Below are 13,772 nucleotides of genomic sequence, written 5' to 3'. Positions count from 1 at the left end.
CTGGTTTTTAACTTGTTAACAGCACATTTTCTTATGAGTCTCGAACCCATAAGCTTCGGTTTTAAAGTAGGGCACCCCTAGTCTGTGCCGCCGTTACTCATTACTTGGTAATGAGAAAACGAAGTTTTTTTGCTTTGTATTCTTTTTGAAGAAAATCCCATTACTTTTAATCTACTGCCATTACCTTGTAATGGGTTATTAGACCCCTCTAATTTTATCTGGGAAGAGCAGGTCTTTCAGTTATCCCCTCAAAATTCTCCTGACGGCAATATTTCCCCCATTCAACCCTACCAAAATCACTGTGCAATATTCTTGAGAATTTGGTTAACTCTGCGGGGCGAGAGAAATGAAAAGAAGCTACGGTAATCAACACTACAAAGTCGACACATATCAAAAAGTTTGTCATCAACGCGCCATGAGCGGCAAAGCTAAAGGCAACAGCAGCAGCAGCAGCCGCGATAGTATACGATGTTTCGTTTAGAGACCGACCGGTAATCAGTGAAGTGGCCGCGATAAACAGCAGTATGCTAAACTTTTACTTTACGGAAATTTTAAATAAATAAACCAAAAGAAAAAATAAAAACAGACAGACGATAGGTAGAAAATATACTGTGTGTGTGTTTTTTTTTTTTGTTTGTTATTCATATTATTTTAATTGAAAAAATTAAATTAATGTTGTTGTTGTGTAATTGTAAACTAATTTTAATATTTCGAACCACAAACAAAATAACAATAACCAACGACTAATCTCAAATTTTTATTTATTTTTCCATATGATTTTGACATTGTTGTTTTAATTCTACCATTTGTTTGTTATTGTGTTTTGGAAATTTTTACAAAAAACAAACAAATAAACAAAAATCCCAACAAAATTTTTATTCCAAAAATAAATCATGCCATAAAACAACCATAACAATGACAATGTAACCTTGTTGTACTGGTGATCGAAATGAAAAAAAAATGCATTTATTTTGAAACGCTTTGCAAAACCCAAATTGTCAAAATTGGCAACAACAACTAAAAAGATTCTATCAAAAATACAATGAGTTGCGGGCACGCATCAAAGCCAACTCATGTCCCATAATACCGGCTACATTGCAACAACAACAACAACAGCTTCATCAGCAGCAACAGCAACAGCAGCAGGACCAGCACCAACAACAGCAACAAAATAACAATGTTAACAACAATAGCATTAACAATAATCTGAACAATAACATTAACACAAACAATATTGGCCATAACATCGGCGGCAGCAACAGCGGCAGTAGTAGTAGTGGTAGCAACTCCACCACCAACAACATCATCAGCATTGACAGCAGTTGTAACACCTCCAACACCACTACCACCTCAAACACAAAATTTACAACAACAACATCACTATTATCACCAACAACATCACATTCGCCCTCATCATTGCCCGCCTCAGCCTCAACAACAGCAACACACCAACATATAACTCCTTCCTCTGCTACTGCTATTACCGCTGCTACCTCTCCCCTGTATTCTTCCTCGAGTCCCATTTATACCGTGCAAAGATCAGCTTCACTCAAAGATCACAAACAGATATATATCAGGTTTGTTTTGTTTTTTTAGTTTTTCTCTTTCTCTCTCTCCCTTTCCCTCTCCCAATTTTGTTTATTTTGTCTGTCTTTGTGTCTGTTTCCCCCTGGGATCCTTGTATTGTCCTGTTTGTGTATATCTTTTGCGTTTTTAGTAGTAGATTTTCACACCATTTGTAGAAGTATAGCATGGAACTAAGGTAAAATGGGAAACTTGGTTTGGATTGGGTGATGGCATTGAGAGTTTTTAAAGAGTTTCTTTTGTAACATATTTTTGCCCTGTTTCTAAAAGTCAGGGCTTTTTGTATATAGTAGAGTTATTATGGACATAATGGGTACATAGAACCTTTTATAGAAGATCCATTTTATATGTCTTCTCCAAGAGAATGCCCATTAGGCATATTTTATGCATTGAAAAACTTCTACATATAGAAGGTAGGTGCACCCTACAAGGTCTTTACATATTACAAACATAAACATGGCAGACCTACAAGAGGTGTTCTTTAGCTGGAGGATCTTTAAAGAACTTCCGATTAAATATTTTTTTCCAAATAAGAGATCTGTAGATGTTTTACACATAAATGGTTCCATTATGCTAAAGTCCAAACTATACATGATGTTGAAGCCATATGTATAGCCGCTTTTTATACCCTCTATCTTGAAAAGGAGATATATTAACTTTGCCATTCCCTTTGTGACATCCCTAAATATTCGCATACAATTCTAAGTCCACTTAACGATTTTTCTGTTCGTCTGTCTGTTAAAATCACGATACAGCTCAAATAATTTGACGTAGAGCTTCAAAGTTTGGCAGAACAATTTGTATTGTGTCTGGGATAGTTGGAAAAATGTGGCAAAAATCATCAAACCACCGAATATCGGGAGGTACCGTTGTATGGGTGCACGTTTCGGTATAGCCATCATATAAGAGTATCTCCCGATATTCGGCAATTCGGTGATTTTTGTCACATTTTTCAACGAATTTGTCTAAAAATTGGTATTTGTAGTTCGTAACGGGTTCTAGCTCCGGTGGCGGAACAATGTATATATAGGTCACCGTTTTGGTATAGCCCCCATATAAAGGTACCTCCGGGTATTTGGTGTTTTGATGATTTTTGTCACATTTTTTCAGGAATTTTTCTTATAATTGGTATTGCAAGTTCGTAATGGGTTCTAGCTCCGGTGGCGAAACATTGTATGTAGAGATCCAAGTGTTTGTATAGCCACCATATAACGGTACCTCTCGATATTCGTCATTTCGATGATTTTTGTCGCATTTTTCCATGGATTTGTCTAAAAATGGGTTTTTGTAGTTCGTAATGGGTTCTAGCTCCGGCGGCGGAACATTGTATATATAGGTCACCGTTTTGGTATAGCCCCCATATAAGAGTACCTCCCGATATTCGGCAATTCGGCGATTTTTGTCACATTTTTTCAGGAATTTTTCTTATAATTGGTATTTCTAGTTCGTAATGGGTTCTAGCTCCGGTGGCGAAACATTGTATGTAGAGGTCCAAGTTTTTGTATAGCCACCATATAACGGTACCTCTGGATATTCCTAATTTTGATGATTTTTATCACATTTTCCATGGATTTGTCTAAAAATTGGTATTTGTAGTTCATAATGGGTTCTAGGTCCACATTTTTCTATAGCGCACATATAACGAAGTCCACCGATGTTCGGTACTTTGTTAATCCTAGTCACATTTACCCACGAAATTGTTTTAAATTTGGTATTTAGTACGATTTGGTTGGTAGATGACAATCCTTAAAGTATAAAATTGCCATATGGGGCCATATCAAAACGGAAACCTCTATATTCCGTTTTGATATGGCCCCATATAAAGCCCTCACACCCTTTATGGTTTTTTCAAAAGTATGACAGCATTTTCCTCACGGTCTTACTGGTATTTTTAGTATAAAGTGGAAAACGTTTGAATTCAGATAATTTTTATATAATAATGTTTTCTTTACCCAATGATGGAGGGTATTAAAAGTTCGCCCTATCCGAACTTAATGTTTGTTTACTTGTTCTACAATGATTACTTATAAGCAACTTAAAGTCGCTTATAAAAAATGTTTTTTTTTTTTGTTATCTAAAAAGAAACGATTTATAGTATATAAAAAAACAAGAGTATTAAAAGTTATAGTTTATGGTATAGTGTTACTTTTAAGTTTAACATATTTTCGGAGCTCCTCAAAGTATGCTATTAACATGTGAAATAGTCTCGTTACACATAACATCATGTGAAATCGGACTTTAAGTAAACTTTAAGAGGTCTGCTTATGGTCCTTTTATATATGTAGGCATAACATATGGTTCCAGTCAACTTCTATTAATGGTGAAAAAATCTTAGTCTAGATTAGCTCTAGTGATTTGTTGTGATGGTGTGGTATTACATATTTTTGAGTTCTACAGTATTTTTTTTTAAATTTAATTTGAATTTTTAGTGGAAATAAATGTTGTATTGGTTGTGGATTATATCTTTTAAAAACATCCTATTAAACTATTTTATATAAGACGGTATTTTTTCTTCAAAGAAGAACTGTCAAAGATCTTCAATTCTTCAGAATGTTCTATTGAAGACAGAAATTTGCATACTATAAAAGACTTTACAAAGGTCTGACATTTCATGGAAGTGATCTGAAAGGTCTTCTTCTTTGTAGAGTTCCTTTATATTCTGCAGAAGACCCCCTGCTGTCCTCGGGATTACAGAAGACCTGACGAATTTATGTTTTCCCCAAAAGAAGGCCTCTAAAAAGTTTTTTTTTAATAGTCAAAGGGTTTCTACTTTATTTTAATCTATTCTTGTAACTTCTATCTATTCTATTATACTATACTCTACCTTTATCTATTCTACACTAATTTGTACTATTATATTCTATACTACTACTATGTACGTTCCTATACTATTCTATTTTATTCATATGCTATTAGTTCTAAAGTATTATATTCTATGTTATTCTATTGTACTCTATTCATTCTAAACTTTTCCAAAATATTGGCTTCCATGTTGTTATATACTATTCTATTTTATGCTATTCTATATTATACTATCCTAAATTACAATATTCTAAATTATACTATTCGATTTTTTTCTACTATATTCATTCCAAACTATTCTGTACTATTCTATTCCATACTATTCTGTACCATTCTATTACATACTATTCTATACTATACTTTACAATGCTATGTCATTCATTTCTATGCTGTTTCATTCTGCTCTATTCATTCTTATCTATTCCATACTACTATTCAATGCTATTCTTTTTTATTCTACTCTATTCATATTGAACTATTCTATTCAAACTACCCTATACTATTCTATTTTATGATATTCTATTCTATTTTCACTATTATATGGAAGGGGACGTACACTTTGTGTAACTAAAATGGAAGGACAGATTGCATACAATTAACGCCCTCTTAATGTCTTAATGGAGGTTACAATCAGTTTGTCATTCCGTAACACCTCATTTGTAACACCTCGAAATATAAATTTTAGATCTCACAAAGTATATATATTCTTGATTAGCATAAAATTCTATGTCGATTTAGCGATGTCCGTCTATCCATCTGTACGTCTGTGGAAATCACTCTAGTATATATTATTACTCAAATATATATTATGTCTGCAGGACTTTGGTATTGAAAATGGGCCATATAGGTCCACGTTTTGGTACATCCCTATTTTGGTGATTTAAGCGACATTATTCACCGGAAATGTTTCATATTTGGTATTTGAAGTTCGTAATGGATACTACAGCCTATGACCGAAAATTGTCCTTGCAGGTCCGCGCCTTCGTATAGCCCCCATATAAGGGTGTCCCCCAATATTGGGTATTTTGATAATTTCAGCGACATTATTCACCGGAATTGTTTGAAATTTGGTATTTAGCGTTCGTAATGGGAACTACAGGCTATGCCAGAAAATTGTCTTTGCAGGTCCAGGTCTTCGTATAGGCCCCATATAGTATTCGGCCCCCCCCCCCCCCCCTGTATTCGATATTTTGACGATTTTACGGACAATATTAACCGAAATTGTTTGAGATTTCGTATTTTAAGTTCCTAAGTTCCTGTGATAGAAAATTGTCTATGCAGGTCCAGGTCTTCGTATAGCCGCCATATAACGGTACCTCTCTATATTCGGTATTTTGACGATTTTATCTACATTATTCACCGGAATTGTTTCAAATTTGGTATTTGAAGTTCGTAATGGATACTACAGCCTAAGACAGAAAATTGTATGTGCAGGTCCATGTCTTCGTATAGCCCCCTCATATAATGGTACCTCCCTATATTCGGTATTTTGATGATTTTTGCTACATTATTCACCAATTTTTTTTTTATTCAAGTTTCGCATTTGAATATGTAATGGCTTATGACAAAAGTTGCCTACACAGGTTCACGTCATCGTATAGACCATTATACAATGGCTACATTCGGTATTTTTAAGATTTTAACGGAGTTTTTAACGGATTTTATTCTTTTGAAAATTGTCAAATTAGTTCCAAATGGTGGAGGGTATTCTTAGCTCGGCCCGACCGAACTTACAGCTTCTTTATTCGTTTTCTAACGACTTGTTCCATATCCGTTTATTGTGTACTGGTGTTTTGAAAGTCCTGGCCACATTTTCTGCCAAAGTGGCTTTAATTTCATAATTTTCAAAACTCTTAATGCACATTATTACAAAAAATATTAAATGTAGGCTCTGGTTTATCTGTAGAGGACTTTGGGATCTTCTATTGGCTAAAGAAGACCTGAATGTATTCTAATGACTATGGAAAGCCTGAAGGTCCTCTATTGGCTATAGAGGACCTGAAGGTCTTCTATTGGCCATAAAGGACCCGAAGGTTTTCTATTGGCTATAGAGGACCTGAAGGTCTTCTATTGGCCATAGAGGACCAGAAGCTTTTCTATTGGCTATAGAGGACCTAAAGGTCTTCTGTTGGCTATAGAGGATCTGAAGGTCGTCTATTGGCTATAGAGAACCTGAAGGTCTTCTATTGGCTATAGAGGACCAGAAGGTCTTTTATTGGCTATAGAGGACCAGAATGTCTGTTATTGTCTATAGAGGACCTGAAGGTCTTCTATATAGGTCCTGAAGGTCTTTTATTGGCTTTATTTCATAATTTTCAAAACTCTTAATGCACATTATTACACAAATTATTAAATATATGTTCTTGTTTTGTTTTTTTTTCCAAAAAAAATCTGTCAAAAATTAGATAGATTGTATCCTATCTAGATAGGGTGTAGGTTGTCGTTTTATCAAATCCACCCAACTTTGGTTTTATTTCTCACTACCTTGGTAAACTTGTTGTATCTTTGTATCTTTGGTGTTGGTAGATATAGTTTTTTATACTCAATATTACATAGATTCAAATTCATTGTCTCATCACAGTACTCTATTTGCTTTTTACTTGAATACACTAACTAACCTTTTTATTTGTAACTAACATTACTAAAACAAAACAACAAATTTTTGTAAATAAAAATATATAGTGCTGTTAGCTGTTATAGTTGTAAATGTGTATAGTAAATAAAATTAATTTTTTGTTCAAAATCTAATAACAAATTCATATTTTCTTTGTTTTTACTCTAGGAAATCACCACCAGTTAGTCCTGCGGTATCCACAACTCCCGCTTATACCACCAACACCACAAATACAACAGCATCGCCGGCTGCTGTGGCCACGCCCATCAGGAGGTATGTACAAAGCAAAACTATGGTGGCCAACTAGAATTAATTGAAATATTCCCACTTTTGGTTTATTGGTTTACCGAAGTTCTCAATCTGCACTTGGTTTTTTTTTCTTTTTATTTGATAAATTATTTTTTATAATTATTTTTCTTTATATATATATTAAATTGAAGCACCTCCTGTTTTATTACATTTTTAGTACTACACAAACCCAACCAACGAAAGTGGTTCAAAATTCCTCTCAAACTAAGGATAAGAATACAATTCAAAGCACAACCACCACTACCAATAATAATAACAATAACAATAATATGAATAATAACAACAATAAATCATCTCCTGACTCCAACAACAAAGCAAATCAAAATAACACCGCCACCACAACAACCACTACCAATAACAATGGTTCCACTGCTGAAGCAGTTAAACCCAAACAATCGACTGGAAATATGATTAAGAATTTCTTCAAGTAATTAAAGGGGAAAGCCCCCACCCACCCCGCTCTGTTGTTCTTCTAATGCTGTTGTTATCTAATGAAAATAACCATTGTTGTTTTTTTTTGTTTTCCAAAAATATTCTTTGTTGTTGTCTGTTTGGCCCTAACCTAAAAGCTATATTTAACAATAACGTCCTGCCGGACATTTGCAAATAATGTGCCCCAAATTTAACCCAAGCCGCCATATGTGCTATAACATCCTCTGCTTTTTTACATTTAAATTTTTTTCGAAGATAAAACGTGTCCGAATTATTTGTATTGTAACATATGTTTCCAACTTTTGACAAATTATGCCCACGTAGTTTCTTCAGTAAGTGTGATTTTTTTATAGAAAGAAAGTTTTAAGGGCCAATAGAAAAACTCTTGGAGTTTATCATTCATCATTCATATCAAAATCGATTTTTAAAAGAAAATTGTATGCGAGTTGTTTTTTATGACCTTATAAAGGTCCTTCAGAAGGCCTCTGCAGACAGATCTGTATTCTGGCTAAACTGAAGTTCTTTTATTAGCTATAGAGGATCTGAGGCCGATAGAAGGCCATGGATGACCTGAAGGTCGCCTATGGGCAATAGAAAATTTGAAGGTCGTCTGTCGGCTATAGAAGACCTGAAGGTCGCCTATCGGCAATACAAAACTTGAAGGACGTCTGTCGGCTATAGAAGACCTGAAGATCGTATGTCGGCTATTGAAGACCTGAGGGTCGCCTGTTCGCTATAGAAGACCTGAAGGACCTTGACCTGGAGGTCTTCTTTCGGCTGTAGTAGACCTAGAGGGCTCCTTTCGGGTATAAGAAACCTAGAGATTTTCTATCGGCTATTTAAACCCTAAAGGTCTACTATTGGCTATATGAGACAAGGAAGTCTTCTAGCGATCTTCTATTGGCTATAGAAGACCTGAATGTCTTCTATTGACTATAGAGAGCCTGATGGTCCTCTATTGGCTATAGAGGACCTGAAGGTCTTCTATTGGCTATAGAGGGCCTGAAGGTTTTCTATTGGCTATAGAGGACCTGAAGGTCTTCTATTGGCCATAGAGGACCTGAAGGTCTTCTATTGTCTATAGAGGAGCTGAAGGTCTTATATTGCCTATAGAGGAGCTGAAGGTCTTATATTGCCTATAGAGGACCTGAAGGTCTTCTATAGCCTATGGAGGACCTGAAGGTCTTTTATTGTCTGTAGAGGACCTGAAGGTCTTCTATTGTCTATATAGGACCTGAAGGTCTTTTATTGTCTATAGCGGACCTAAAGGTCTCCTATTATCTGCAGAGGACCTGAAGGTCTTCTATTGTCTAAAGAGGACCTGAAGGTTTTTTACTGACCATAGAAGACCTGAAGGTTTTTTATTGGCTGTAGAGGACCTCAAAGTCTTCTGTTGTCTGTAGGGAACCTGAAGGTCTTCCATTTGCTATAGAGGACCTGAAGGTCTTCTATTGGCTATAGAGGACCTGAAGATCTTCTATTGGCTATAGAGGACCTGAAGATCTTCTATTGGCTATAGAGGACCTGAAGGTCTACTATTTGCTAAGGTCTTCTATTGTCTATGGAGGAATGGAAGACTTCTATTGGCTATAGGGACCTGGAGGCCTTCTTTCGGCTATATGAGACGTTGAAGTTTTCTTTTGACTATAGAGGACTTGAAGGTCTTCTATGGTTTATAGAGGGCCTGAATGACTTCTATTGACTTTGGAGGATCTGAAGGTCTTCTACTGGTTATAGAGCATTTGACAGTCTTCAATTGGATAAAGAGGACCTAGACGTCCGTTCTCCCGGCCATAGAAAACCTGTATGATGTTTTACGGTCAAAGAAGTCTCTTGCCTCTAAAGTCTTTTAGAAGGTATTTTTGCTGTTGAAGCCCCTGTGGAACTCTACTGATTTAAGATGATAATAGGGCCATCATAGCGTTGCAGAAGATATTAAGATCTCCCAGCAATGGCAAGATTTTCTGAATACCTGTAAAAGGTTTTTAAGTCATAGAGGGGCTCCGAAAGGACTTCTGCTATACAAAGACTATATAAGATGTTTTAGCTAAAGACTTCTTTTGAAAAAGCACTCGAGTCTTGAGACGACATTTAAAAGGATTTATGGTCTTCCAAGAGGATCTTTGGAAGATTCGATGGATTCGAAGTTCTCCTTATAACGGCTTTATTCCGCTTTCAGTCCAAAAATTACACTGCTATAACCCACCGGCGTTGTATTTAATTTTCTTGTGATTTGATTTTTAAATAAAGACTTGCATGTTTTTTTTTTTTTTCATTCACTTCAAGTGTGACGTGACTAATTTTGTCCGTTTAAAACATATTTGAATTATATTAATATTTTTTTTATTTATTTATTGAAATCCCCTCAGGTCCTTTGTGCCACCAGTGCGTGACGAGGAAAGTGAGACACAACGTAAGGCTCATGCCAAGCGGGTGCGTGAGACAAGACGTTCAACCCAGGGTGTGACCTTGGATGAAATCAAGAGTGCTGAAGAATTGGTGAAAAAGAAGAACTCCAGTATGAATAACAATAACAACAATAACAGCAGCAGTGTAAGTCCCTCTAATAAATGTTCAAATATCTTTTATTGTATATATACATATATATATATATATATATATATATATATATATATATATATATATATATATATATATATATATATATATATATATATATATATATATATATATATATATATATATATATATATATTTATAACACATCGACATTAAAAAACTAAAATCGAAAACATTGCATTCATTCATTCAAAATACCACCAAATCATCCAACTCGAATCAGTGTCCTTTCTCCATTGTTTGTAATTGGAAACAAACCCCAACACACTCTTTCCTGAGATTTGTTTCAAAATTGTCCCTTGTCCCCACGTGTCGTACCCCATTCCACCATCCAACACACACATAATTATTTTTTAACAAAATAAGCAAACTAATGTGGATTGCACTTTGAATTTAAAATAACTCAACATTAAATCGCCCATTCCAAACATGTCCTCCATTTACCCCTCATTTCGAACATAGATTCGAAAAAACACAAGAAAATCATTCGTATTCACAATGCTTTTGGAAGCGGTATAATTATTTCCTAAAGAAAAGAGTTATTGTTGAATTAAATAATCTTTGTTTTTATTTAATTTATTTTGTATTTGTAAATTTATAAGTTTTAAGACACCCACAATTCCCCTATAAATATAATTCACACCCCCCTTCTTCCTTAGTTGGTAGAATGAATGAATGGTTATGGGGTTTTGTAACACCCACCTGTTTACCTTAATGCGTTACAAGGTTCTTTTTATAAATATACAGAGATCACAACAGCACGTGTAACAAATCCACCACAAAAACAAATATTCACCTTCACCACCACCATTACCATTAATAGGTATTACAAATTATATCCACCCCCTCCTCTAGAAATGGTTTTGGTTATGCTGTGATGGTTACATTATTTTAAAATCCTACCAAGTTCCATCTAGTTCCACCATAACCACCACTCATACTTAGCCTTTATTAGCAGTCTGCTGACGTTAAGAAAACCGGAAATATCTTCGATGAAATTAATTTGCGGATAGATGTTTATCAGTTGACAAGATAAAGTAGAATCGAGTTTTCGAGATATTGGTTCAAAGGTCATTTTGTAAACAGTTTTGCAAGATCTTCTAGAAGGCCTTTGGTAGGGTTTCTGGAAGGCCTTCGATTAGTTTTAGCTGACCTGAAGGACCTATTTTGCATATAGAGGACCTAGAGGCTTTTTTTAAGTCATCTTTTGGCTATAGAAGAGCCAAAAATCTTCTATTGGCTATTAAAGAGCTGAAAGTCTTCTATTGGCTATTGATAAGCTGAAGGTCTTCTATTGGACATAGAGGACCTGAAAGTGTTCTATTGGACATAGAGGACTTGAAGATCTATCGAACATCGTATATCGGATATAGAAAACCTGAAGATCATCTATCTGCTTTAGAAGACCTGAAAGTCTTCTATTTGCTATAGAGGAACTGAAGGTCTTTTATTGGCTATGGAGAAGACGAAGGTATTCTATTGAATATATAGGATCTGAAGGTCTTCTATTGGCTATAAAGAACCTGAATGTCTTTTATTGGCTATAGAGGAGCTGATGGTCTTCTATTGGGTACTGAGGACCTGAAGGTCTCCTATTGGCTGTTGATGACCTGAAGGTCTTCTATAGGTCATAGAAGAAATGGAGGTCTCCTATTGGCCATAGAGGACCTGAAGGTCTTCTATAGCCCATAGAAGACCTGAAGGTCTTCTATAGCCCATAGAGGACCTGAAGGTCTTCTATAGGCCATAGAGGACCTGAAGGTCTTCTATAGGCCATAGAGGACCTGAAGGTCTTCTATAGGCCATAGAGGACCTGAAGGTCTTCTATAGGCCATAGAGGACCTGAAGGTCTTCTATAGGTCATAGAGGACCTGAAGGTCTTCTATAGGTCATAGAGGACCTGAAGGTCTTCTATAGGTCGTAGAGGACCTGAAGGTCTTCTATAGGTCGTAGAGGACCTGAAGGTCTTCTATAGGTCGTAGAGGACCTGAAGGTCTTCTATAGGTCATAGAAGAACATAGAAGGTCTTCTATTAGCCATAGAGGATCTGAAGGTCTTTTATTGGCTATAGAGAATCTGAAGGACCTGACTGTTCTCTTTTGGCTATAGAGGACCTCAGGGTCTTCTGTTGGCCCTAGAAGACCTGAAGGTCGTCTATCTGCTATAGAAGATCTGAAGGTCGTCTAACGGCTTTAGAAGATCTTTAGCTCGCCCATCGTCTATAGAAGACCTTTAGGTCGTCCATCGTCTATAGAAGACGTTCAGGTCTACTATCGTCTATAGAAATGATAGACTTATAGAAGACCGGGTTGTCTATCGGCTATAGAAGACCTAAAGGTCGTATATGGGATATAAAATACTTATAATATTTAGATATCTTCTATAATACCTTTAGAAGTTCTTCTATAAGACCCTTCAAAAGTCTTCTTAAATCCATTGTATAAGACCTTTACAAGGGCTTCTATAAGACCTTTAGAAGTCTTAATCTTCTGTAAGTCCTTTGGAAGGTCTTTTTTATCCCTTCGAAAAGTTTTTCATTTTAGACCTTTCAAATGTCATCTTTCAGAGTTCAAAAAATCTTCTATTAGACATTTAAGGAGCCCATATCTCGTAAACTTTTAAGCTATAAGTTTCATAGCAAAATAATTTACTACTTCTTCGAAGATATTCACGGTCTCCTTTCCGCCACAATAGCCTTAAAAATTAGGGACCGACCCCCTCCCCCCACCATCATCTACATATTATTCAAAAGATCGATCGAAAACCGAAAAAAATAGTTGTATATGAAATCTTCATACCAACAACAAGAATGATTTCAAATTTCATTGCTGCCTGTAAAATAAGCGCAATTGATTGGCCTGAAAATGCTCCACGTCGCGCGTTTCTTTTTGTTATTGTTGTTTTATTTTCTTCTTATAATTTCATTATTTTCCAAACAAATACCAACAATAGATTGTGCTCCTCTCTTTGCGCTCCTCCTATTGTCTATCTTTCAACGTCGCTGTTTATAAAGCTCTAGCTACCTGAACGACATCTAGTGTTGGTATTGATTGAAATTATTTTCATTTTTCAACTTCTAATAGAAAAGTTGAAAATTCTTAGATTAGGTCTTTACCATTAAGTCTGTGATTACTTGTTTTTAGGATTATTGATTGAATTTCTATTTTTTTAGATTAGATTGTGTATTTCTTTTATCGAAGTATTGTCGTATCTTTATATTTCGATGCATGATTTATTGTTATTGTATAATTATTTTTATTATTATTATTATTTAGTATCGATATTACTGTATTTAGTCATGTTTTATTGTTGTGCATGATTGTTATAGTGTATCTTCCGTCTATTTATTTTTTTTAATTGTGACTTCATACTATTTACCTTTACAATGTTTCGTCGAGTTTCGTGCATACGTTAAATTCGCTAGTTTCCCCAACAAAGTTTCGAAAGATGA

The 13,772-nt window shown here is 35.3% G+C and overlaps 1 protein-coding gene across 1 annotated transcript in view; it reads left to right on the top strand.

Annotated features, from left to right (window-relative positions):
- The first annotated feature begins 291 nt into the window (after positions 1-291).
- LOC131800493 (protein phosphatase 1 regulatory subunit 12A-like) overlaps positions 292-13,772 on the top strand; it is a 66,945-nt gene continuing 53,464 nt past the window's right edge. The window contains exons 1-4 of the mRNA XM_059122602.1: positions 292-597; positions 7,169-7,273; positions 7,467-7,736; positions 10,111-10,294. Of these exons, the coding sequence (XP_058978585.1) occupies positions 7,579-7,736; positions 10,111-10,294 (342 nt within the window). The 5' untranslated portion in view covers positions 292-597; positions 7,169-7,273; positions 7,467-7,578. The remainder of the gene's footprint in view (positions 598-7,168; positions 7,274-7,466; positions 7,737-10,110; positions 10,295-13,772) is intronic.

This window comes from Musca domestica, unplaced genomic scaffold, assembly GCF_030504385.1.
Source record: "Musca domestica strain aabys unplaced genomic scaffold, Musca_domestica.polishedcontigs.V.1.1 204, whole genome shotgun sequence".
NCBI lineage: Eukaryota > Metazoa > Arthropoda > Insecta > Diptera > Muscidae > Musca > Musca domestica.
The sequence above is the reverse complement of the archived record's forward strand: the minus strand, read 5'-3'. Positions and strand labels throughout refer to the sequence as shown.